This window comes from Heterodontus francisci, chromosome 19 (assembly GCF_036365525.1).
Source record: "Heterodontus francisci isolate sHetFra1 chromosome 19, sHetFra1.hap1, whole genome shotgun sequence".
Classification (NCBI taxonomy): domain Eukaryota; kingdom Metazoa; phylum Chordata; class Chondrichthyes; order Heterodontiformes; family Heterodontidae; genus Heterodontus; species Heterodontus francisci.
The window spans coordinates 60,720,540-60,748,291 of record NC_090389.1 but is presented as its reverse complement, the minus strand read 5'-3'; the positions used below and the strand labels follow the sequence as shown (position 1 = coordinate 60,748,291).

The 27,752-nt window shown below is 44.2% G+C and overlaps 1 protein-coding gene across 2 annotated transcripts in view; it reads right to left on the bottom strand.

Annotated features, from left to right (window-relative positions):
* Positions 1-27,752, bottom strand: part of zgc:171572 (protein bicaudal D homolog 2) — a 104,221-nt gene that overhangs the window by 56,702 nt on the left and 19,767 nt on the right. For both annotated transcript variants that reach the window (XM_068051734.1, XM_068051733.1), the window contains exon 2: positions 6,562-6,774. In XM_068051734.1, coding sequence (XP_067907835.1) covers positions 6,562-6,774 — 213 coding nt within the window. The remainder of the gene's footprint in view (positions 1-6,561; positions 6,775-27,752) is intronic.

Sequence of the window (27,752 nt, the reverse complement as noted above, 5' to 3'; positions counted from 1 at the left end):
GAGAGGAGTCTACACTACGGCCGGCAGTGGGACAGCTTTTGTAAAGCCAGAAGGTGCACTGCTGCTTCTCCTGGACCCATAAAAATGTCCCAGGCTATGTTTGGAATGGCCTATAAAAGCATAAACAATGACGGACTGGAAAAGAGCCTCTGGTTCATCCCGTCTGTCCTACACAATTGTGGCACCTTATGTATCATAGCCTGTTTTCTACGTTTCAATATACACTCTCCAACCCATCCAAAAACCATGTGATCTCCAACAGTTCCTGTAAAGTCCAACGGTTAGGACACATACCATCTGGCATAAATGGGCAAACCATACATGGCGTGCTATGACTATACCTAGAAATTGTCAATGCAGTCCTACCATTTGTATATGTAAGCAGTTTCCTGACTGTTTCAGATAGGTGTGCTGTGTGCCCATTTTTGGTCCACCTGAAAATTGCATCATGTGGGACTTGAGCATTCACTATGATTCTATGAGACCTCAATTTCCTCTTGGTTGCCCAAGAAACCCTCTACACCCATTCCCCACTATCAACCTCCAGTTTTTGCAGTGAGAAACAGTCTGCAGCAGTTGAAAATCACCCCCATTAGTTTCAAGTTATTGAAAGGGCAATTCAGGATTCCAGAGGGGATGGACAACTCCAGTTACAACAGAAATGGAGGCAGGGCAAGCTAATAAAAATTATATTGTCTTTAGCACTTGAAATGCATTTGTAATCCCAAAATAGATAAACTCGGTACTTAACAGTTGCTTCAAATAACCTTCATCTTCAGTTAACTAATACAATATACAATGCATAAAATTACAGGGCAGAAATTGTTGTAAATCTTGTGAAACTTGATATTTTCTTATCTCATTCTTCCCATTCCACAGACAATCATCACTGTGTGGAAGGAGGCCATGGTATACCACAGGAGTGCAGCTTAGAAAAGTGGAATTGGAGGGGCTGAGCCAGGCAGAGCCAAAATAAATTCAAAGGGAAGAGTTAGTAATTGTGAAGATCCTTGAAGCACTGGCAATGTGCCTGCACTATAAAAATGCATGGCTTCTGTGAAAGAACGAAAACTCCTGCATATACATTAACCTTCACTTTTCAGGTGGCACAGCAGCTTGGGAAAGATAAGATAAATGGAATCTTGTTCTAAGTAAATAGTTGTAACGACCATTTCCTAAATTCAAATTTGACTTGCTTATAACTGGAATATAACTGGATTGGTTAGCAGACAGGAAGCAGAAAGTAGAGTGGAACAGAGCATTTTCAAGTCGACAGGTTGTGACTAGTGGAGTTCTGCAAGGATCAGTGCATGTACCTCAGCTATTTACAATCTATATTAAAGACTTAGACGAAGAGACAGAGAGTAATTAATCTAAGCTTGCTGACAATACAAAGTTAGGTGGGAATGCAAACTGTCAAAGCAAATAATACAGCTGGTGATTGTCTCAAAACCTATTGAAGCATTTCAAAAAGATTTCTTGGTAGAAAGAAAGGCGCTACTAGAATATGGCAGGAAACACGAAGCCATTGTAGCTGGACAACAGCACCTGCAAGCACTAGGTGCAGCTGACAGTATCAGCACAGTAACCAGGTCACCAAAAAGCAAGCTGTATGGGAAGTGTGGTTTGTCCCACTCACCGCGAAGCTGTCCCGCATTCCAAGATCTGTGCAAGGCGTGCGGTGCAAAAGGACACTGGGCCTGCCTATGCAAGAAATCTGGCTCCAAAGACGCAGCCAGAGGTCACAAAAGGACACAGACAAACAGAAGGCGGCGCAGCAGCATGGCAACAGCAGCAAGGAGAGCGCCAGAAACCTGCATAAACACAAGCTGATACATGAAGTCCACAGCAAAATAGTGAACCTGACACATTGTGTTCATGACGTTAAACAACTAGAAGCTTTTGCTACTTGTTGCGAAAGTGCTTCCTTTTTTTTTTAATATATTATTTTGAGGACTTGTGTTAAAACTGAAAACATTCCACAGATGTGGGTTTTTCTTTTAACTAAGTTCACCAACAGGACAAGATGTTGTTTGAAAGCCATCTGTGCTGGAAGCCACCTGTGATTTGGGCTCAGAAAACAGTAGAACACTTGGTGACATGGGAAAAAAATGGTTACAGCAGCCACATGTCAAGGTTTATGGCGGTCAGGAGGTCGACTCACTGTTTGGGGTTTGAACATTGTTTTCATTTTTAGTTGTGGTATGAACTGTTTGAAGACAGTTGGTGTTTTCCCGCCAGGAGAAAAGAAACCACCCAGCTCACCACCTTCTCTACCTTTCTGAAGAAATCCTGCCAAGATCCAGTGTGGAAAAAAATCCCTGGCGCCGTATAGCTCCTGAGCAGCTGAAAAAAACCTGTGATTCAAGTGCATGCTGGCAAAAAAAACATTGATGCCACATTTCTCCTGGAAAGCCTACTAGAATAATTCTTGGACATCTCCAGAATGGACTACTTCTAAAACAACGCGTCTCCGTATACCCGGATGCCAGACCAAAAAAGGGACAACTGACTTCCTTCCATATCTTCTTTCTTTTTCCGTCAAGAATTAGCAAGTATTTGGCCAAAGTAGTCTTTTTTTTGTAACAGACTGCTGCAGAGTGAAGTTCTGTATTTTTTCCCAGTGTGTCTGCGAGTGTGTAATTGGGGAATTTTTAAAAAGAGAACTTTCATATTTCAATCTGTGTGTTAATGCTTTGCTTCCTTACTGGTTAAGTCTTGTTTTATAATAAACTGATAATTTTGTTCTTTATTAAAGAAACCTGGTTGGTGTATCTAATTCTGGGATAAAATATAGAAGATCATTGGCTGTATCGGTAATCGGGTAAACATTTAAATAGATGCTGTGACCTGTCGAGAAGTGGAACTAGAAAAGAGAGTGTACTCCTCCCACCTCGGTCGTAACATCTAATATCATCATGTGCCCAAAGAAAGTTGGCAAACAGACACTCAGGACTAAGATTGACAACATCCTACCAGTCCGAATCCTGAAGGATATGTACCAGGGTTTTTGGAAACTAATGATACAACCCACAACTGCAAAGTTAACAGCATACAATGGGTCACCATCCCTTGCAGTGGCAAACTAACATGCAATGCAGCTTATGGCAAGTCGGCATGGAAAACATAAATATTTTACCCGGTAGACACGAGTGGACCAGCAATGGCAGGACTACCAGCATGTATGGACCTCAACATTGTGACTATCCACGAGACCATCAAGGTACCCATTACAACAGAAGGGACCAAAGGTAGACGCACTGAGTCAGTCCAGGACTTACAACAAATGTATCCAAACAGGTTTGACGCCACAGGAGACTTCAAAGGTGATGCCGTACTGCACCTCAGAGAGGATGCAATTCCGTCAACCGACCCTCCCAGAAAGTGCAGCATACACATACAAGAAAAGTTTAAGTGCAAGCTGGGTGACATGGAACGCAATGGCATCATGTGCATCACAGACTGGTGCAACTCAATTATGTGCGCACTAAAGAAGGATGGAGCAATCAGGGTATGTCTAGATCCGAGGTGTCTAAACTTCTCTCTAAAGAGATGCCCTCACAAGGTTCCAACACTGGAAGAATTGAATCCCGAATTCACAGGAACCAAATTCTTCTCCAAGTTGGATGCTAAACATGGATATTGGTCGGTACACTTAGCTAACGAATCTCAGGAAGTCACCACCTCCAGAACACCATTTGGAAACTATTGCTTCCAGAGACTACCATTTGGCTTAGCTGTCAGTCAAGATGTATATACATTGTCAATGATATTGCAGTAATGGGCAAAACCAAAGAAGAGCATGATAGAAATCTTCATTCACTGATGGCAGTAGCTCGTCACGAAGGGTTCGTTTTTAACAGCAAGAAGTGCCAGGTGAATGCAAGTCAGATCAATTCCTTTGGCTCCATCTATTCAGGTTGCGGAATCCGCCCTGACCCAGGCAAGGCCAAAAGATACAAAACATATGCTTACTCCACAAGACAAAGAAGATCTACAGAAATGCTTTGGATTTTTTTTTTAAACTTCTTGACACTAGACATTCCAATTTCTTTTGACAAAGCAACATCATTGAGAGAGCTCTTAAAGAAAGACGTACTATGTACGTGGCAGGAGGACCATCAGCATATGTTTAAGTCTCTCAAACAAGCACTGTCAGTGGAAATCTGTACCCTGTTGTACTATGCAAGATGGTAAAGCAATTGCATATGGATCCAAAAGTTTATCCTCAGCACAATCCAATTAGAGCGTGAAATACTTGCTCTGGTGTTTGGGATCAGAAGGTTACACACCTACCTGTTCGCTAAGCAGTTCACTGTGGAAACTGACCACAAACCACTGGAGATGATCTGGCGCAAACCATCGACAAGTGCACCACCTCAACTACGACGACTTTTAGTGAAAGTACAGGGGTATGACTTGGACGTCTGCTACAAAGTGGGTACCAAAATGGTCACCTCGGATACGTTGAGTAGATTGCCAAATCCAAACAAGAATGAAGAAGTTCGACTGGATCTACAAGTTGCTGCCTGATATCCCGCTGCGATCTTTGGTCCAGCAGTCAGCACTCCCGCGCCTTCGGATCCCTGTCCGGGGAAGTGAGGTAGTTCCGCCCCTGCATGTCGGTCATGCACAATCTTCATTCTCGCTTGTTTTTCGAGCAGTGTCTCCTCCATCTCTGAGAATTTGGACAGATGATGGCTTGGCAGAATCGATCTCACCTGCCTTCCGAACATGATCTCTGCTGGTGACGGTAAGCCTATATCCATAGATGTAGCTTTGAGGTGTAACATGGCAACAAGAAAATCTTGTTTCATTGTCCAACACTGCAGGATAAGTGATTAACTGTGCGATCCATTTGTTTGGCAAGACCGTTAGAGCTAGGGTAGTGTGTGAGGACGTCACATGGTTTACGCCCAATTTGACGCACATATCCCTGAAAGGTCAGCCTGTATACTGTGGCCCATTGTCAGAAATAATTTCTTCAGGAGCACCGAATAGATTGAATATGGCATTCATTGGGCTGGATTTTACTGATTTTCACTCCTCCCCCAGATATCGAGTTTTGTGGCGGGAGAGGGCCCCCACACACTCCGATGCCGGGAGGGCCCGGCCTGATATTACTGGCAGCAGCGAGGCCTTGTGGCGCCCCGCACCCCGCCCACCCCCCACCAAGGAGATCTCTATAGGTTGAGTGAGTGGGCAAAAACTTGGCAGATGGAGTTTAATGTAGGGAAGTGAGGTCATACACTTTGGTAGGAAGAATCAAAAGGCAGATTATTTAAATGGAGAGAGACTTCAAAAAAGTGCAGCACAGAGGAATCTGGGCGTTCTTGTGCATGAAACACAAAAGGTTAGCTTGCAGGTGTAGCAAGTAATTGTGAAGGCAAATGGAATTTTGGCCTTTATTGCTAGGAGATTGGAGTTTAAAAAGAGGGAAGTCTTGTTACAACTGTACAGGATGTTGGTAAGGCCGCACCTGGAGTACCATGTATAGTTTTGGTCCCTGTATTTAAGAAAGGATATACTGGCATTGGAGGCAGTTCAAAAGAGATTCACTAAGCTGATTCCTGGGATGAAGGGGTTGACTTATCAAGAGCAACTAAACAGGTTAGGCCTTTATTCATTAGAGTTTAGAAGAATGAGGGGTGATCTTATTGAAAAGTACAAGATTCTGAGGGGTCTTGACAGTGTAGATGTTGAGAAGATGTTTCCACTAGTGGGGGAATCTCAAATTAGGGGACATAGTTACAGAATAAAGGGACACTCATTTAAAACTGAGATGCGAAGGAATTCCTTCTCTCAGAGGGTAGTGAATGTCTGGAATTCTTTAACCCAGAGAGTTGTGGAGGCTAGATCACTGAAAGTATTTAAAGAGGAGGTAGATAGATTTTTGAAATATCGGGGAGTTGAGGGCTATAAGGAGCTGGCACGAAAGGGGAGTTGACGTCTGGGGCAGATCAGCCATGATCTTATTGAATGGCGGGGCAGGCTTGAGGGACCGAATGGCCTACTCCTGCCCCTATTTCTTATGTTATAAGATGGGGCAGTAGTTTGGACAGTGGGGTCAAGGATTTTTTTTTTTTTGAGGCGGCAGTGATTCTGAAAGTAATAGCTCACATGGCAGGCATTGTTATTTAATCCAAACCTAAACAGCATCAGCAGGCTATTCGACCACACTGTTGCTGATTCGGTCCTCTAGTCCATACATTCGCACTTCGAGAAATGATTTCTGCATTGTAATCACTTAACAGAACAGAAACACTTAATTTCTTTCCCCTCTAAAGCAGGGAGATATTGTGAGGCTAACTATTGTGCTTTCACTGCCACCTCTACTGAGATCAATTACCATAACAGAAGTCAGGAATCACACCTGGAGCTTTCCTGGTTTGCATGACACAGACTGACTTTGCCCTCTTCGCTGAAAGATGGTGCATGCCCACAAAAGACCCAAAGGGATGGGGAAGTAAGTGAAGGTAGGACAGTAGTAAGTAAAGTTGCACAGAAAATTATTAAAATGAATAAAGTTGAATTTTCAATAGCTCAGTTCTTTTTTGTTACCTCTTTTAGCTGCTGAGAGATTGAAGCAAGATGGTCATTTTCAGACTGGGCATTGGTGAGCACATTTTTCATCTGCTTCAGTTCTGTCTGTAGCTCCAGAATCTTCCCCACATAATATGCCTCTTTAGAAGCAGACTCCTGAATCAATGACTCCTCACGGCTCTCTCCATCAGCTGCTACCTTCTTCTGGTTGCTATATGCCTGACCAAAAGCCTAAAAGAATAAAACACAAGACAATGAGTTTAGGGGAACAGAAATGCAAGCTGCATCCAGACAGATAATCAAATAATTAAACACACATCTTATACACAGAGCAGAGGATGGTTAGTTGCAAAGGTTGTGCAGCATTACAAGACAATTAAAAACAGTATCCAAAATTATGAACTACATTCAAAACATGTTTCAACTGTGAAAAAAAACATAATTTCAGTTTTGTTAAATCTATTACATTTTAGCAGAACAATTTCTTTTCTCAAGGCCATCAAAGTCCACCACCTCTACTGTTCATTTACTCACCTTTCTTTAGCTTTAGCATACATGAAAAAGCACAAGTATAATAGTTCTTATGAAATTACTGGTATTGTACTATACTAAAGATTTTCAATTCAGGACGTATTTCTTCCTTTTGAAGAGTGATATAGTAGAAAGTTCAAACAAAAGTGTGGCAAAACACAGACTACCCAAATATGTCAGTCGAAGAATCCCAATTCAAAATTTCATGTAAAATTATTTCCACAAAATTAAACTGCAAAAGAGCTTTGTACAATGGCAAAACTAATACTCAGTTTTCCTTCATGGGAACCTGCACAAAAAAGGTGAACGGAAAGTCATGCAACTGCAAATTTTGTATCTTTTTCCCCTTCAGGATGTGGATGATGCTGGCAAAGACCACACTGATAGTCCATCGATAGTTGTTCTGACGAAGCCTTCTCCTTGAATCACTGCAGTCCTTGTGCAGATGTTCCTTGATGGCATTAGGTTGGAAATTCCAGGATTTTCATCCAGTGACAATGGAATGGCAGAATATGTCCAAATCAGGTGCTGCATAAATTTGATGGAATTTGGTGATGACGGTGTTCCCATAACATCACTGGTCTTGTCCTTCTTGGTGTTAGAGGTTGCAGGGCTGAGAGGTGTTCAAGTAAGTTTCCAGAATTACAGCAGTCCTATAGATTGTATGCACTGCCATCACAATGCACTAGTGATGGAATGAGTGGATACTGAGTCTAGTGGCATGGGCAGAGATCTACTAGGCTTTGTGAATGTTGGCCATTTCTACAAAGCCTTTCCTTCATTTGTGATATGTTGGAAAATTAACTACTTTTTGAATGTCTTTCAAGTATCAAGATCATTCCTAACTATATAGCTACTTTTTAAAAAGGAAACTGACTAATTTTTTTTTCTGCCATTGCTGAATTTTAAAAATCCGTTCAAGAAGAGAGTTTGAAATCCTAGGAAAAGGGTTGAGAAGGATCTACCCTTGAGGCTTTACAAATTCGTACAATTTAGATAAATGGATTGGTAACCTCTACTATCATAAAAGATATAGTCTCAGCAATAGCACACGGAAAATTATTTTTGTGCTGTATTTGCTACGTTATGTTTCAAAGGTCAAGTAGAAAAATGCAGATTTGCGTGACTAGTGAAACACTGCAAACATGTCATTGAATTGGTGATATTCTGTACACCATCTTATGTCCAGACAGACATTCAATACCTCATTCGATTATAATTATGATAGAAACAAGGGAGCAGTAGCAGTGATTGAAACCTCAAGCTGATTCCAAAGATGGACTCATAGCACATTAAAAATCATGCTTCACAGCAGAGCAGATGGCCATCTGTTCAAATTGGAGCACCTACCATCAGCTCTGTTCCAAACCTTGAGTTCATGTTTCTTTTAAAATACTAATATTTCAAACTTTAATTAGAAAATATTTCTAAATTATATTTCTTGGCAAGATCACTTTAATTTAGGATGCTTGCAGTCTAGAGTTTGCTACTGTATCTAACACATCCACCGTGTCATGAAAACCCTATATGCCAAATGGGAAATAATAATTTCATTGATTGGAACTTTGCATTAGACTTTTACTGGAAATTCTTAAAAGCAACTTTTTAAAAAAGTAATCTGGCAGCCAAGATGGCCACTGCAATTTACATTCAAAACACCAAAAGATCAGACTGGAGATGACACGATTGACTCAACCTAGCCAGAACAATGGGGAGTTCACTGATTAAATTACCTGGAATGGCCTGATCAGCATGGTCAAGGGCCATCTACACCCATCGACTTTGAAAAAGCCAACCCCCTCCAAGTATGACTGGGCAGCTTGAGGTGCAGCACCCTGAATCTCAGAGAAGATTCCAGCAAGACCTCTTGAAAACAACAAAGGGGCTTCATAATGTCATGTACTGCCTGCGCAGCTCTGGAGAGACTGTAAGCTTTGTCACACAGAAAGCAGACAGGAGTAACTGAAAGGCCATTAACGGAGCAGGTCTCTCTCTCTCGTAAACATCAAAAGACCCGGCTGCAACTGGAGCACCACCACCCCCCCCCCCCCCACTCTCATGTCTACAGATTGGCACAGCCGGCAACTAGGGGACAAGGATCAAACCCCTCTTCTTCCTTCAGGAGCCTGAGAAAAGCAAGCCCACCACTCTGCACATGGCCCAGCGAGGACCTCAGAAATACAACTTCAGTTGAGGACTTGAGATTTAAAGCTGTATTTAAATTCCATTTATTCCAGACTCTACTCCAACCACCAAAGCTGTTTTCCCTCTGTAATCTATTTGTGTGTGTATGACTCTTGTGTGAATGTGTGCATGAATGCGTAGCAAATTTTAGTAATTTTAACCGGTTTAGAGTTTTATGAGTTATAAACTTACATCTTTCTTGTCTAAACTCAAGAAAACCTGTCTGATTGGTTCTTCTGCAATTACATTGGAGGAACAGGAACAAGCGCTCACTGAGGCAGTAAGTTCAATTACTGTGTTTTTTTAAAAAAAAGGGTAAACCCTGTTGCGGTCAAGCCAGAGAAGGGGCAAAAGGGGAGTCAGAGACCCCTTCCTCACCTGGTCGTAACAACTGTAACTCAAGTTAGTCAATTGCAAAGTTTGCTACCAAGTAAAGGGAGTCTTTCTCAAAAGTGTTGGTGCGGTCCTTATGAAGTTCTCCAAAATCATTTATTCTGTTCTTCAAATGCTTCCCTTTCCTTGACATACATATATATATATACCCCATATCAGCAGGATTTCTTTGAAAAGTCCATTTATACAAAAATCGTGAAATCAAAGATCCTTTTAAGTTGTATAATACATAGTGACAAAGGAAAAAAAGAAATGCCTTATAAAATTCACCTGAATCAGATTTTATCAATGTGTCAATACAGGATTAATAATGAACAAATATTAACCACAAACTGAACTCATACAATAAGCATCTCATATCAGTACTTAAATTGGTCATCATGTTTATCCATATAATTGACCTTTTTGGCTTCTAACTGTACATAATTGCAAAATTGCAAGTTGACGAACAGCTGGAAACACAATAGGTGGAAGTCCTGTTTGGCAGCAGACAGAAATTAGCTCACCTTGCCTGAATTACACTTCTTGTTTGCCAGCCATAAATTATCTTGGAGGCATGCACAGAACCAAAGACTGCCTACCCTGGGGGGAGGAAGGAAAACATCTGAAGGATGTAACATTCAAATTATAAAACTATCTGCATTTTACCAATATTGTCACTATAAGTGACTGTCATTTGTTATAGAAACATAGTACTATGTAAATTTATAGAGCATTGATGAATTTGGGTCATTAATTTAGTAAGATTTATAAGAATTGATTAGTATAATTCTTGGACACTACATTTCCACTTTGTTCTGATGTCATGACACCAGAGGGTACATTTAGATTATAATTAATTGACTTTTGCTGTGCAACTGAATGAGACTTAACAGAATGGGAAAAGTTCAGATTGCTGCTCAATTCTTACTCTAAGCCCATACAAATTATTTGAAAAAATGTGTAATAACTGTCCTTTTTTGTTAACTATTTTGCAGACACAAGTTAATTCATTCAAAACTTTTACATATTTATAGGATACATTCAATGATCTACATCTTATACAATAATACAAAATTGGCAATGTCACTTATTGAACCAGACAAAATAATACTAACAAACTGACCCCAAAAATAACCATTTAATGCTAAACAAATTGTAATTTGAACTGAGTATAGCTGCAAGATATATTGGCATCAGTGAAGTCCAGTTAAAACTGGCACAGTGGCGCAGTGGTTAGCACCGCAGCCTCACAGCTCCAGGGACCCGGGTTCGATTCCGGGTACTGCCTGTGTGGAGTTTGCAAGTTCTCCCTGTGTCTGCGTGGGTTTTCTCCGGGTGCTCCGGTTTCCTCCCACAAGCCAAAAGACTTGCAGGTTGATAGGTAAATTGGCCATTATAAATTGTCACCAGTATAGGTAGGTGGTAGGGAAATATAGGGACAGGTGGGGATGTTTGTTGGGAATATGGGATTAGTGTAGGATTAGTATAAATGGGTGGTTGATGTTCGGCACAGACTCGGTGGGCCGAAGGGCCTGTTTCAGTGCTGTATCTCTAATCTAAAAAAAAACACTTATGACCACCAAATTTGTGAATTAAACTATAGTTATACTGCTCTCAACATCAGTTGGTGCAACATGAAAAACATTTGTCTTGAAACCAAAACACGCAGAACAACAATCCCACTTCAATGAGTAAATAAATTACTGGATTTTAGAAAATATTCTTCATTCATCAGATCTCAAATAATCAATTTGATGAGTACCAAAAAGTAAGATAGCACCAGAATATGTCATTTTTCACAAATTTCCCAAAATCAGTATTTCACATTTTCATGGGCATCAGAAGCCCCAGGCTATCTCTTCCAAGTAGGTATTCTCCATGGTTAATCTTAGGCTGCTGCTGAAGACAAGACTAGAATTAATCATAGCCAAATCTAATCCAACAGGGCTCACTGGATAGCAGCCTGGCCAATTTCTTGCCTTCATTGTCCAAGTGTACCAAGGCAATTGTCATGGGTCATTGTTGCTCTGCCAACTTTAGCTAAACACAACATCAATCAAATCTGTGACTTGCCCAGTCTGCACAAAACACACATGTATTAAATTTCTGAATATCAGATTTATTTAGGTTTTTGGCATCACACATGTATTTTTTGAGAAAGAAGCCTAGTCCTCTGTTTAAGCAGATCAATAAAACAAGAGACCATCTCTGTATAGCTACCAAACAGGTCCACAGCAATTATTCTCAATAATCCAAAATACCAATCATTTCAGTTCAATAAAAATAGTTATCTCAATTCATAAATGCACTGCATTCCATGCTACTTAGACAGCTACACCAGAAAGGTTCCAAATTCAAGTCACGAATTAATGCTGAGTTAATTGATCTCAGCTGAGGCTGTACTGGAGACATTAAAATGGTCTCAACATCAGAGCAGGGTAAAGGAAAATGAGCGAACGTGGGTCTTATTCCCAAATATTGTCAGGTTCTTGCTAAAATAGTGAAAGGAACCAGTCATCACTGCCCGTGATCATGTAGTTGAGAAAAGGGAGCAAATTGGGGAGGAGGGAAAATATTTGTTTCAAAGACTTTATTCTCCTCATACAACTAACAAAATCTTTAAAAGTAAGCGGAGCTGAAAAATGTTAGGAAACATAATATGATGCAGGGCAGCAGTCCTTTCTTGGGTTGAAAAGCCGACTCACAGAGATACAAATTGTAAAGAATCAAACAGCAGACAGTCAACATCATTTCCATTGCTGAACAGCTGGATTTTATCCCCAGGCAAAATTGAAATCTCAATGCACTACTAGGAAAAATAAGTCACATCAAATTATTACAGATTACTTTGGAAAAGATTTCGATGCTGCAATTTTTAAACACCAGCCTTTCACCTGTTTGAAATACTGTTTTAGCGAAGTAAGATTGCCAATTTTATAGCCTTTTCTAAATTCAAATAGTTAAAAAGAATAAAGACCAACTTCAGCAGTTGAAACAGGATACTGTCTGAAATCTAAACTGCAGTTGCCAGTCCCAAACCAACTTCTACAGTCCAAATGCATCTAAAGTCTTCCGAGCTCCTGTTCGGAGAAACAACAGATGATTCAAATCATGGGCACCCAACTTTTTGGCCACAGGTGATATATATGCTAAAGAGAACAAGGAAATGAAGAAACAATATCAGAGTTCATTCTCCAGCACAAAAGAAACATGTAAAAACATTTACTCCCTTATTTTGTTTATTACATTGTACTTCCGAGATTTTCTATTTAGTTGTTAAATAAGTTCTGTGTGAATCTGCAGCAATATATTGTTCTGTCCTTCGACAATCCTCAAGAGCAGAATGTTGTAATTCTTTCAAATACCATTTACTTCACACATCACGACCATTAATGAAGGCTCCATGCTTTCAAACAATTCCAAACAAAATACCACCTATTGGCTTAACAAAGCATTTTAGTTTCATAAGATGTTAAACATTCAAGTATTTTTATGCATCTTCAAACTAATTAGGCTGACTGTCCAGAAATGAATTTATCATTCCCTTATTTATTTATTATTAAGCGAATGCAAATCCCCGGAGCCAAGTGATAGCCTCCTCATTTGCTGAGTTTAAGGTGATTAGTCAACCACTTAATCTGTAAAGGGGACACTCCTCAGTAATGTGCAGCATTGTTTGTGTCTCTCCACAAATGCCTAAGGGGTTTAAACTGAGGCCCCAGCAGTGGAGGTTGGCCGCGCAGCGGACTTGGCTTGTCCATTAATATCAGGCATTGAGGAAAACCTACCCTTGAAAACTGCAAACTTCTGACAAACTTAAGAACTCAGTTAACTCTGCACAGATGCTGCCAGACCAGAGTATTTCCAGCATTTCTTGTTTTTATTTCAGATTTCCAGCATCTGCAGTATTTTGCTTTTATTTAAGAACTCAGCAGTTGGCTGCAGAAACTTAAAATGCTATCAGTTATTGCTATGAGGATTAACTCTTAAAATGGAGATAAGTTCTGAGCTTTCTTTCTTTTGGGCCTCCTTATCTCGAGAGACAATGGATACGCGCCTGGAGGTGGTCAGTGGTTTGTGAAGCAGCGCCTGGAGTGGCTATAAAGGCCAATTCTAGAGTGACAGGCTGTTCCACAGGTGCTGCACAGAAATTTGTTTGTCGGGGCTGTTGCACAGTTGTCTCTCCCCTTGCGCCTCTGTCTTTTTTCCTGCCAACTAAGTCTCTTCGACTCGCCACTATTTAGCCCTGTCTTTATGGCTGCCCGCCAGCTCTGGCGAACGCTGGCAACTGACTCCCACGACTTGTGATCAATGTCACAGGATTTCATGTCGCGTTTGCAGACGTCTTTATAGCGGAGACATGGACGGCCGGTGGGTCTGATACCAGTGGCGAGCTCGCTGTACAATGTGTCTTTGGGGATCCTGCCATCTTCCATGCGGCTCACAAGCCATCTCAAGCGCCGCTGACTCAGTAGTGTGTACAAGCTGGGGATGTTGGCCGCCTCGAGGAGTTGTGTTGGAGATACGGTCCTGCCACCTGATGCCAAGTATTCTCCGGAGGCAGTGAAGATGGAATGAATTGAGACATCGCTCTTGGCTGACATACGTTGTCCAGGCCTCGCTGCCATAGAGCAAGGTACTGAGGACACAGGCCTGATACACTCGGACTTTTGTGTTCCGTGTCAGTGCGCCATTTTCCCCACACTCTCTTGGCCAGTCTGGACATAGCAGTGGAAGCCTTTCCCATGCGCTTGTTGATTTCTGCATCTAGAGACAGGTTACTGGTGATAGTTGAGCCTAGGTAGGTGAACTCTTGAACCACTTCCAGAGCGTGGTCGCCAATATTGATGGATGGAGCATTTCTGACGTCCTGCCCCATGATGTTCGTTTTCTTGAGGCTGATGGTTAGGCCAAATTCATTGCAGGCAGCCGCAAACCTGTCGATGAGACTCTGCAGGCACTCTTCAGTGTGAGATGTTAAAGCAGCATTGTCAGCAAAGAGGAGTTCCCTGATGAGGACTTTCCGTACTTTGGACTTCGCTCTTAGACGGGCAAGGTTGAACAACCTGCCCCCTGATCTTGTGTGGAGGAAAATTCCTTCTTCAGAGGACTTGAACGCATGTGAAAGCAGCAGGGAGAAGAAAATCCCAAAAAGTGTGGGTGCGAGAACACAGCCCTGTTTCACGCCACTCGGGATAGGAAAGGGCTCTGAGGAGGAGCCACCATGTTGAATTGTGCCTTTCATATTGTCATGGAATGAGGTGATGATACTTAGTAACTTTGGTGGGCATCCAATCTTTTCTAGTAGTCTGAAGAGACCACGTCTGCTGACTAGGTCAAAGGCTTTGGTGAGATCAATGAAAGCAATGTAGAGGGACATCTGTTGTTCACGGCATTTCTCCTGTATCTGACGAAGGGAGAACAGCATGTCAACGGTCGATCTCTCTGCACGAAAGCCACACTGTGCCTCAGGGTAGACGCGCTCGGCCAGCTTCTGGAGCCTGTTCAGAGCGACTCGAGCAAAGACTTTCCCCACTATGCTGAGCAGGGAGATTCCACGGTAGTTGTTGCAGTCACCGCGGTCACCTTTGTTTTTGCTTGCAAACCATTGTATTCACATTTATATTGTGCATTTTAATAGTTTTTAAAAAAAAATCAAATTAAAACATATCTAAGCTTCAATAAAGAAAATATTAAAAAAAGTTCAATGTTTAAGTTTTAAATGCTTGGTCTACTTTTCCCATTACAATAAAATGCTGACACATAATGACATCAGAACACACAGTTGTGGTGCCACTCTATTTGTGATGCAAAGAGAAGCAGATTTCTGGTCAGTCTCTAAGTTAGATCAAGAAACGCAAGTGAACCACAACGGTTTTCAAAATTCGACACTAATTCCAGTTCTTCAAGTGGAAAAACTGCAGTTACCTATATTTTCTCAGCAGATACTGGGGAAAACTAGACACTAAGTGTATGTCATACTTCCACACAAGGTTCCTTACTGACCATGCTCTGGGTAAGCAATCCACAAGCACTAATCTTAAACATTTACTTGTAGAGCTGAAGCTGGTCTTCATGCACCTGAACCCAGTGAATTTGACGGTATCCAAGTGATTGTGGCACTTTGGCCACTGTGCAGGCACGAAGTCATAACATCTGGAATTCATGCAAGATACCAGGCTACAGACATACTAAGTCCAACTCAACTCATTTAGTGACCATCACAGGCATCAAGGAGCTAGCAGGAAATAGGAACCTAGCATAAACCACAGCCCAAATTTTAACTCAACCAGTCCAGCAGGAAAAAGGCAGGTGATCAGCTAAAATCGACTTATCACCACATTCCTGCAAGAAACTACCCGAATGCTGTTTTAACCTTAGAGCTGACTCGCATTAGAAATGCACCTGACAGAAATAGATGAATTAATAAATTTAAATAGGAGTCTGAGGACGTCATTTGGACCCGGATGCAATTTTAACTTGGTGAATTAGAGGAGGGGACGGAAAAAAATTCCCAGGAATGCCACTCCTTGCAACTGCCTATCACCTCTGCTGGAAGTGCACCGGGAATTAGGGGAATGTATCAGCAAAGACCAAGAAAAAGGTGAATCTGATATCCCTACAGTTGAATAACCTCCCAACACTCACCATCTAGGCTTGCACACAAAGAATAGTCACTTGGCCAAGCTATGACACCCATGGAACTCTAAACTAGCAAGAAATCAAAGTGACAGAAAAGACAACACTTTTTTTTAAAGAAAAGAATCATTGATTTATTTTACAATGGATTGATTGGCAAGTTACAGCAGCACTGTATGCATTTTCAATTGTACTGTTGATCCTTTATCACTGTCAGGCCCAGCTAGTTTCTCTGAACAATACACAAATTTTCCAGCCTGAATTCACAAGCCTTTTTTTTTTCCAAAATATACTTTATTCATAAAAATCTGTAAAAATTACATTGCCAAACAGTTTCAAACAGCACCAAAAAATACAAACATTGCAAGGGAGATCAGTTTCCTTCAATACTATCATGAGTTTCTTCACAACCCTTCCATTTCACAATTGTCATGCCAATTACAGTTTTACATTTACAGCAAATGAAAATATTAACGATACAGTTCGAGGGGTTTTCCATGGATCCAGCCCCTCAGTTCAGCTTGGAGGGGGGACCTTACACTGTGGTCTTTCCCCATTGAGCCTTTGCTGCGGCTGCCCCAAGCTTTAGTGTGTCCCTCAGCACGTAGTCCTGGACCTTGGAATGTGCCAGTCTGCAACATTCGGTCGTGGACAACTCTTTGCGCAGGAAGACCAGCAAGTTTTGGGCAGACCAAAGGGCGTCTTTCACCGAATTGATAGTCCTCCAGCAGCAGTTGATGTTTGTCTCGGTGTGCGTCCCTGGGAACAGCCCGTAGAGCACAGACTCCTGTGTTACAGAGCTGCTTGGGATGAACCTCGACAAAAATCACTGCATCTCTTTCCACACCTGCTTTGCGAAGACACATTCCAGGAGGAGGTGGGTGACCGTCTCTTCCCCACCACAGCCACCGCGGGGGCATTGTGCAGAGGGGGCGAGACTTCGGGTGTGCATGAAGGATCTGACGGGGAGGGCCCTTCTCAACACCAGCCAAGCTACGTCTTGGTGCTTGTTTGAAAGTTCTGGTGATGAGGCATTCCACCAAATGACTGACTGTCTGCTCGGGGAACCATCCGACAGGATCCATCGTTTCCTTTTCCCGTAGGGCCTTGAGGATATTCCGTGCAGACCACTGCCTGATGGACCGGTGGTCAAAGGTGTTTTCCCGCAGAAACTGCTCCATGAAGGATAGGTGGTACGGCATGGCCCAACTGCATGGAGCGTTCCGCGGCAATGTGACCAGGCCCATCCTTCGCAACACCGGGGACAGATAGAACCTCAGCACGTAGTGACACTTGGAGTTTGCGTTCTGGAGATCTGCACACGGCTTGATGCAGCCGCACACGAAGGTGGTCATCAGGATGAGGGCCACGTTGGGTACGTTTTTCCCGCCCTTGTCCAGAGATTTGAACATCGTGTCCCTCCGGACCCGGTCCATTTTAGATCCCCAGATGAAGCGGAAAATGGCTCGGGTGACCGCCACAGCGCAGGAGTGGGGTATGGGCCAGACCTCCGCCATGTAGAGCAACAACGTGAGCGCCTCGCACCTGATGACCAGGTTCTTACCCACAATGGAGAGAGATCGCTGCCCCCACATGCCCAACTTTTGTCGTACCTTGGCTACTCGTTCCTCCCAGGTTTTGGTGCATGCCCCGGCCCTTCCGAACCATATCCCCAGCACCTTCAGGTAATCTGACCTGACGGTGAAGGGGACAAAGGATCGGTCAGCCCAGTTCCCAAAGAACATGGCCTCGCTCTTGCCGTGGTTAACTTTGGCTCCCGAGGCCAGTTCGAATTGGTCGCAGATGCTCATCTGTCTGCGCACGGACAGCGGATCTGAGCAGAAGACGGCGACATCATCCATGTACAGGGAGGTTTTAACCTGAGCGCCTCCGCTGCCTGGGGTTGTCACCCCTCTTATGCTCGTATCCTTCCTAACAGACTCAGCAAAGGGTTCAATACAGCAAACAAACAAGACATGGGAGAGAGGACAGCCCTGTCTGACTCCAGATTGGATCGGGAAACTTTCCGATTCCCACCCGATGATTGAAACTGCGCTACTGATGTTTGTGTAGAGCAGTTGGATCCAATTGCAGATTCCCTCCCCAAACCCCATTTTGGAAAGCACGTCCATCATGTAGGTGTGCGATATCCTGTCAAAAGCCTTCTCCTGGTCCAGGCTGATGAGGCTGGTGTCCACCCTCCTGTCCCGTACATAGGCGATCGTATCCCTGAGTAGCGCGAGACTATCAGAGATCTTCCTGCTGGGTACAGTACAGGTCTGATCGGGGTGGATCACTAACTCCAGAGCAGACTTGACTCGACTGGCTATGACTTCGGACAGAATCTTGTAGTCAACATTAAGCAGTGAGATGGGCCGCCAATTTCTGATTTCTCCCCCTTCCGCTTGTAAATGAGGGTGATGATGCCTTTCCTCATGGTTTCTAACATGCTGCCGGCCAGGAGCATACTCTCGTATACTTCCAGCAGGTCCGGGCCGACCCAGTCCCACAGGGCCGAGTAAAACTCGACCGGTAAGCCGTCGTTTCCGGGAGTTTTACTCGTCTCGACGGACTCGATGGCCTTTGTCAGCTCATCCAGAGTTAGCGGCTTGCCCAGTCTCTCCCTCCTGCCGTCATCTAAGATCTCTGTGATAGATGACAGGAAGGAATGGGAGGTTGTGCTGTCTGTGGGCTTCGCGTCATACAGCCCAGCATAAAAGGATTTGCTGATCCTTAGTATGTCGGACTGCGAAGACGTTAGCGAGCCATCTTCTTCCTTCAGGCTGCTGATCACAGAGCTCTCTCTGTGTACCTTTTGGAAGAAGTAACGCGAGCACGTCTCATCCTGCTCGATGGAGCGGACTCTGGACCGGAAGATGATCTTGGAGGCCTCCTTGGCAAAGAGCAAGGCCTGCTGGCTCTTCACCTCTTGGAGGTCCTCCTTGATCTCGACCCCCATTGACTGCAACCGGAGCAGATTTTGCATACTTTTCTGGAGCCTTGACTGTACAAAACAGGAAAACCACAGGAAATGGAAGGTTTCCTTGCAACATCCCATGAGTCACAACCACATTTTACCACTTTTAAAAAATGTGGCAACTATTGAGGTCAGCTCATAGTAAACAAATACCGGGTTGAACAAAATGTAGCATTATAAATTTCCAACATTAGTGAAAACACTTCAAAAAAGCTTCACTGGCTGTAAAGCCCCTTGGCTATCTCGGGCTCCTCCCAAGATTCCCACCGAAACAACTGTCAGTCTTCAGCCAATCCGATTCACTCCATGTGATATCAAGAACCAGCTGAGCAGACTGAATAGCAAAGACGATGGGCCCACCAACATACCGGCTGGACTGCTGAAAACTTGTGCTCCAGAACTAACTAAACTTCTAACCAAGCAGTTCATTCAAGCACAGCTACAACACAAGCATCTACCCAACAATGCGGAAAATTATCCAGGTATGTCCAGTCCACAAAAAAAAGGACAAATTCAATCTGCCCAATTCCCACCTCATCAGTCTACTCTCAATCAGAAAAGTGATGGAAGGTGTCATTGACAGTGCTATCAAGCAGCACTGACTGACCAATGACCCACTCACTGATGCTCAGTTTGGGTTCCGCCAGGGGCACTTGGCTCCAGACCTCGTTACAGCCTGGTTCCAAACATGAACAAAAGAGCTGAGTTCAAGAGGTTAGATGAGAGTGACTGCTCTTGACATCAAGGCAACATTTGACCAACTGAAAAGTAGCCCGAGTAATACTGAAGTTAGCGCACATCAGGAGGAAAACTCTCCAGTGGTTGGAATCATACCAAGCACAAAGAAAAACGGTTGCGGTTGTTGGGGCCAATCATTTCAGCCCCAAGACATTGCTGCAGGAGTTCCTCAAGACAACGTCCTAGGTCCAATCATCTTCAGCCACTTCAATGATCTTCCCTCCATAAGGTCAAAAGTTGGGATGTTCGCTAATGATTGCACAGTGGTCAGTTCCTTTCATAACTGCTCAAATAATGAAGTAGTCCATGTCTGCAGGTAGCAAAACCGGGACAATATTCAGGCTTGGTGGGGGGGCCAGAGAATTAAAATGACAGATGACAGGAAGTTTGGGTTCACGCTTGCGGACTGAATGCAGATGTTCCACAAAGCAATCACCTAATCTGCATTTGATCTCTCCAATGTAGAGGAGACTACATTATTGGCAGCAAATACAGCATACTAAATTGAAAATAGTACAAGGAAATCACTGTTTCACCTGGAATGAGTGTTTGAGACCTTGGACCAAGAGCTTCTGGTTGCCTGTCATTTTAATTCTGTGCTCCACTCCCCCTCTGACCTTTCTGTCCTCAGCTTCCTACACTGTTCCAATGAAGCTCAACAAAAACTCAAGGATCAACACATCATCTTTCAACATGGAGTTCAGCAATTTCAGACCATAACCTCTGTCCTTTTTTTTTGGAATGGCAGCTGTTGATGATTCTGCTTTCCCATTTACACCTCCTCTGGACACATCTTTTGTTTCTTTAATTGTCCCATTATCATCTATTTTTGCCTTGCACTATCATTCCTTTTGTCATTTTCTCTCTCCTGCCTTCTACCCTACCACAGGTCTTACCATTTGTTCTCCCCTTTCCACATTTTTATTCTTTCATGCGATGCGTGCATTGCTAGCAAGGCCAGCATTTGTTACCCAAGCCTAATTGGCCTTGAGAAGCTGGTGAATTAGGTTCTTGAACCACTGCAGTCCATCTGGTGTAGGAACACTCACAATACTGTTAGGGAGTTCCACATTTTTGACCAAGTGACAAAGCAGGAACAGGATGTTGTGAGACTTGGAGAGAAACCTGGATATAGTGGTGTTCCTGTGCATCTGCCGCCCTTGTTCTTCTTGGTGGTAGAGGTCATGGGTTTCAAAGGTGCTGTCGAAGGAGGCTTGGTGAGTTGCTGCACTGCATCTTGCATATGGTACATACTGCTGCCACTGTGCACCAGTGGTGGAGGGAGTGAATGTTTGAGGTGGTAGCTGGGGTGCCGATGCAGCTTTGTTCTGGATGGTGTCAAGGTTCTCGAGTTGTTGGAGCTGCATTCATTCAGGTTCTGATGGAGTCCTTGGTGTGCAGACTGCGTTCTGTGTAGGTGACCTGTTGGGTGCTGTGACTTGGGATTCAAAGCTTGTTGTTTTGAGACAGTTTTTGGTTTGAAAAGAAAACTAAAGGCTTCAATTTCTGAGGTCAGAACCAGGTAAACATTTTTTTTTTACCAAAGACGTGATTGGAGCTTAAGTTTCAGTTTTATAAGGCTCTTGCAGGCGGGGGGGGTGAAGTCTTCTGAAAAGCTCGGAATCATTGTTTAAAAAGACAAGGTCTTTGAATTGGAACCTGTTTTCTGGGAGCTGACCTTTGGACCGTTGTTTATGATGCCTTGGAAGGATGAATGAGAACGGGCAGAGACTGCTTGAGTTGTGTACCTATCATAACCGCTGCATCACCAACTCGTTCTTTCACACTAAACCCTGTCACCAGGTTTCATGGAGGCACCCAAGATCGCGTCGTTGGAATCAGCTAGACCTCATTGTCACAAGGCGAGTCGCCTTAAACAGTGTTCAAATCACACGCAGCTTCCACAGTGCGGACTGCGACACCGACCACTCCCTGGTGTGCAGCAAGGTTAGACTCAGACCAAAGAAGTTGCGTCATTCCAAGCAGAAGATTCTGCGCATCAACACGAGCAGAATTTCTCACCCACAGCTGTTACAAAAATTTCTAAATTCACTTGCAACAGCCCTTCAAAAGACTCCCACAGGGGATGCTGAGACCAAGTGGGCCCACATCAGAGACGCCATCTATGAGTCAGCCTTGACCACCTACGGCAAAAGTGCGAAGAGAAATGCAGACTGGTTTCAATCTCATAATGAAGAGCTGGAACCTGTCATAGCCGCTAAGCGCATTGCACTGTTGAACTACAAGAAAGCCCCCAGCGAGTTAACATCCGTAGCACTTAAAGCAGCCAGAAGCACTACACAAAGAACAGCCAGGCGCTGTGCAAACGACTACTGGCAACACCTATGCAGTCATATTCAGCTGGCCTCAGACACCGGAAACATCAGAGGAATGTATGATGGCATTAAGAGAGCTCTTGGGCCAACCATCAAGAAGATCGCCCCCCTCAAATCTAAATCAGGGGACATAATCACTGACCAACGCAAACAAATGGACCGCTGGGTTGAGCACTACCTAGAACTGTACTCCAGGGAGAATGCTGTCACTGAGACTGCCCTCAATGCAGCCCAGCCTCTACCAGTCATGGATGAGCTGGACGTACAGCCAACAAAATCGGAACTCAGTGATGCCATTGATTCTCTAGCCAGTGGAAAAGCCCCTGGGAAGGACAGCATTACCTCTGAAATAATCAAGAGTGCCAAGCATGCTATACTCTCAGCACTACATGAACTGCTATGCCTGTGCTGGGATGAGGGAGCAGTACCCCAGGACATGCGCGATGCCAATATCACCCTCTATAAAAACAAAAGTGACCGCGGTGTCTGCAACAACTACCGTGGAATCTCCCTGCTCAGCATAGTGGGGAAAGTCTTTGCTCGAGTCGCTCTGAACAGGCTCCAGAAGCTGGCCGAGCGCGTCTACCCTGAGGCACAGTGTGGCTTTCGTGCAGAGAGATCGACCGTTGACATGCTGTTCTCCCTTCGTCAGATACAGGAGAAATGCCGTGAACAACAGATGTCCCTCTACATTGCTTTCATTGATCTCACCAAAGCCTTTGACCTAGTCAGCAGACGTGGTCTCTTCAGACTACTAGAAAAGATTGGATGCCCACCAAAGTTACTAAGTATCATCACCTCATTCCATGACAATATGAAAGGCACAATTCAACAGGGGGGCTCCTCATCAGACTCCTTTCCTATCCTGAGTGGTGTGAAACAGGGCTGTGTTCTCGCACCCACACTTTTTGGGATTTTCTTCTCCCTGCTGCTTTCACATGCGTTCAAGTTCTCTGAAGAAGGAATTTTTCTCCACACAAGATCAGGGGGCAGGTTGTTCAACTTTGCCCGTCTTTGAGCGAAGTCCAAATTTCGGAAAGTCCTCATCAGGGAACTCCTCTTTGCTGACAATGCTGCTTTAACATCTCACACTGAAGAGTGCCTGCAGAGTCTCATCGACAGGTTTGCGGCTGCCTGCAATGAATTTGGCCTCACCATCATGCTCAAGAAAACGAACATGGGGCAGGACGTCAGAAATGCTCCATCCATCAATATTGGCGACCACGCTCTGGAAGTGGTTCAAGAGTTCACCTACCTAGGCTCAACTATCACCAGTAACCTGTCTCTAGATGCAGAAATCAACAAGCGCATGGGAAAGGCTTCCACTGCTATGTCCAGACTGGCCAAGAGAGTGTGGGAAAATGGCGCACTGACACGGAACACAAAAGTCCGAGTGTATCAGGCCTGTGTCCTCAGTACCTTGCTGTATGGCAGCGAGGCCTGGACAACGTATGTCAGCCAAGAGCAACGTCTCAATTCATTCCATCTTCGCTGCCTCCGGAGAATACTTGGCATCAGGTGGCAGGTCCGTATCTCCAACGCAGAAGTCCTCGAGGCGGCCAACATCCCCAGCTTATACACACTACTGAGTCAGCGGCGCTTGAGATGGCTTGGCCATATGAGCCGCATGGAAGATGGCAGGATCCCCAAAGACACATTGTACAGCGAGCTCGCCACTGGTATCAGACCCACCGGCCGTCCATGTCTCCGCTTTAAAGACGTCTGCAAACGCAACATGAAGTCCTGTGACATTGATCACAAGTCGTGGGAGTCAGTTGCCAGCGTTCGCCAGAGCTGGTGGGCAGCCATAAAGGCGGGGCTAAAGTGTGGCGAGTCGAAGAGTCTTAGCAGCTGGCAGGAAAAAAGACAGAGGCGCAAGGGGAGAGCCAACTGTGCAACAGCCCCGACAAACAAATTTTTCTGCAGCACCTGTGGAAGAGCCTGTCACCCTAGAATTGGCCTTTATAGCCACTCCAGGTGCTGCTCCACACACCATTGACCACCTCCAGGCGCTTACCCATTGTCTCTCGAGATAAGGAGGCCAAAGAGAGTTACGCATGATGATCAGTGAAGCTACATCACCGGTTCTGTTGTGAGCAAAACCACGGAAGTTCTGGAAGGGTCAGTAGTTTTGGTGGAGTAGGGTTCGGATTGCAGAGAAATTGCTATCAAGTGGAAACCAGCATTTGCATTTTGGGAGATGGGAATCTGGAGATCTACTTGAAAAGTTCAAAGACCAGAAGGTCATTGTGATGGTTGAGCATTATCCTGCTGATGGGACTGCCAAAGGACTAAAGAGATACAACTTTGTAGCATCTGATCGTTAATATATAACCTTTAAGATATTCATACATCGATCGTGGTTTAACTGTTAATGCATGTTTAATTTATGATGGTTTTGGTTTGAGTGTTAAAGTAAATTTATAAGTGTGAAATCTTGTCCGTTTGGTTGTTTTATCCTACGTTGGGGTCAGTCAATGGATTCAATTCTTTTAGTTTTTTGATGGTCTTCATAGGGATCTAACAAGGCAAGTGGAGAGTATACCATCGCACTCCTTACTTGTGCCTTGTAAACGGTGGACAAGTTTTGGGGTGTCAGGAGGTGAGTTACTTGCTGCATAATTCCCAGCCTCTAACCTGCTCTTGTAGCTACAATATTTATTTGGTTGGTCCAGTTAAGTTTCTGCTCAATGGCAACCCCCAGGATGTTGATGGAGGGAGATTCAGCGATGGCAATACCGTTGAAATTCAAGAGGAGATGGTTAGATTCTCTCTTGTTGGGGGTGGTCATTGCTGGTACTTGTGTGGCGCGAATGCACTTGGCATTTATCAGCCCAAGACTGAATTTGGTCCAGGTCTTGCTGCATGTGAACACGAACTGCTTCAGTATCTGAGGAGTTATGAATGGTACTGAACACTGTGCAATCATCAGTGAACATCCTCACTACAGACCTTATGATGGAGGGAAGGTCAATGATGAAGCAACTGAAGATGGTTGGGCTTAGGACACTACCCTGAGAAACTCCTGATCGATGTCCAGTAGCTTAGATGTTTGGCCTCCAATAACCACAACCATCTTCTTTTGTGCTGCGTATGACTCCAAGCAGTGGAGAGTTTTCCCCTGGTACCCATTGCTTGGGCTCCTTGATGCCACACTCAGTCAAATTCTGCCTTGATGTCAAGGACAGTCACTCTCACCTCATTTCTGGAATTCAGCTCTTTTGTCCATGTTTGGACCAAAGATGTAATGAGATCTGGAGCCGAGTGACCAGGGCAGAACCCAAACTGAGCATCAGTAAGCAGATTATCGCTGTGTAAGTACCGTTTGATAGCAATGTCGACGACATCCTCCATCACTTTGCTGATCGAGAGCAGACTGATGGGTGGAAACTGGCCAGATTGCATTTGTCCTGCTTTTTGTGTCCAGGAACTAACTGGGTAATTTTCCACATTGCTGGGTAAATGCAGTGTTGTGGCTGTACTGGGAGAGTTTGGCTAGGGGTATGGCTAGTTCTGGAGCACATGTCAGGACCCATAGCCTTTGCTGTATCTAGCGCCTTCAACCATTTTTTGATATCATGTGCAGTGAATCAAATTGGCTGAAGACTGGCATCTGTGATGTCGGGGACCTCAGGAACAGGCCGAGATGGGTCATCCACTCAACACTTCTGGCTGAAGATCACTGCAAATGCTTCTGCCTTGTCTTTTGCACTGATGTGCTGGGGTCCCCCATCATCGAGGACGGGGATGTTTGTGGAGTTTCCTTCTCTGGTTACTTGTTTTAACTGCACCACCATTCATGACTGGATGTGGCAGGACTGCAGAGCTTTGATCTGATCTGTCGATTGTGGGATCGCTTAGCTCTGTCTGTCGCATACTGCTTCCGCTGTTTCGCATGCAAGTAGAATTAAAAACTGTTACATCTCTAAGTGCACCCAGTTCTGACGAAGGGTCACCAATCCGTTTCTCTCTCCATAGATGCTGCCAAACCTGCTAAGTATTTCCAGAATTTTCTGTTTTTATTTGGTCAGAGAGGTTGGTTTTAAGGAACTTCTTAAAAAGAGAGTGAGAGCTAGAAAGGCAATGAGATTTAGGGAGGCAATTCCAGAGCTCAGGACCTCAGCAGCTGAAGGCATGGCTGCCAATGGTAGAATGATTAAAATCGAGGATGCACAAGAGGCCAGAATTGGTGGAGCACAGAGATCTTGGAGGAAGGTAGGACTGGAAATGGAGGCATTGCCAGACTGGGAGCCAATCTGGATCAGGAAGCACAGGGCTGACAGGATTTGGCATGAGTTAGGATATGTGGAGCAGAGTTTTGATTGAACTCAAGTTTATGCAGGGTAGAAAATTGGGAATCCAGCCAGAAGAATGAAGTCTAGAGGTAACAAAGGCATGAAAGAGGGTTTGATGAGCTGTAGTAGTAATGGAGGCAGGCAATATTTTGGGCATAGATGTAGGCAGTTTTTGGTGCTGCATTGGATTTGTGGTGGGAAGCTCATCTCCAGGTCAAATACGACTCCAAGGTTGCCAACGGTCTGCTCAGCCTTAGCCAATGGCCCAAGACAGGGATAGAGTCAGTGGCTAGAGAACGGAGCTTGTGGTGGGGACTGAAGAAAATGGCTTTGGTCTTCCCAATATTTAGTTGGAGAAAATTCCTTATAATCCAATACTGGATGTTGGACAAGCAGCATGACAAATCCGAGACAGTGGAGAAATTGAGAGGGGTAGAGGTGGGCGTTGTCGGTAACATGCGTTCAAAGGATGTCACTAAGAGACTGCATGTACATGAGAAATAGGGGGGAGCCAAAGGTAGATCCTGGGGGGCTCCACAGGCAGTGGTGCATGAGCGAGAAGAGAAGCCATTGCAGGCAATTGTCTGGCTATGACTATACAATTTAGAATGGAATCAGGCATGGACAGTCCCATCCAGTTGGATGGCATAGGAAAGGCATTGGAGGAGGATGGTGTGGTCAACTGTAACAAAGGCTGCAAACAGATCAAGGGCAATGACTCTGGATAGTTTTCCATGGTCACAGGCACATAGGATATTATTTGTGATTTTGATAAGGACCACTTCAGTGCTGTAGCAGGTGCTGAAACCTGATGGGAGTCGTGGGAAAAACGCACGGAGATTTGAGAGGTGACAACATGTTCAAGAACTTGAGAGGAAAGAGATTGGAGATAAGACGCTAGTTTGCAAAGACAGAGGTGTAAAGGGTGGGTTTTTGTGAGAGGGCAGTGATGACACCAGATTTGAATGGGAGGGGGCACAGTACTCGAGAGGGAATTCTTAATATCAGCTAATGTGGGTGCTAGAAAGGGACGTTGAGCAGTCAGCAATTTATTGGGAATAGGGTTGAGAGAGCAGGAGGTGGGTCTCATGAGCAAGATGAACTCAGAGGGGGCATGAGGGGAGATAGGAGAGA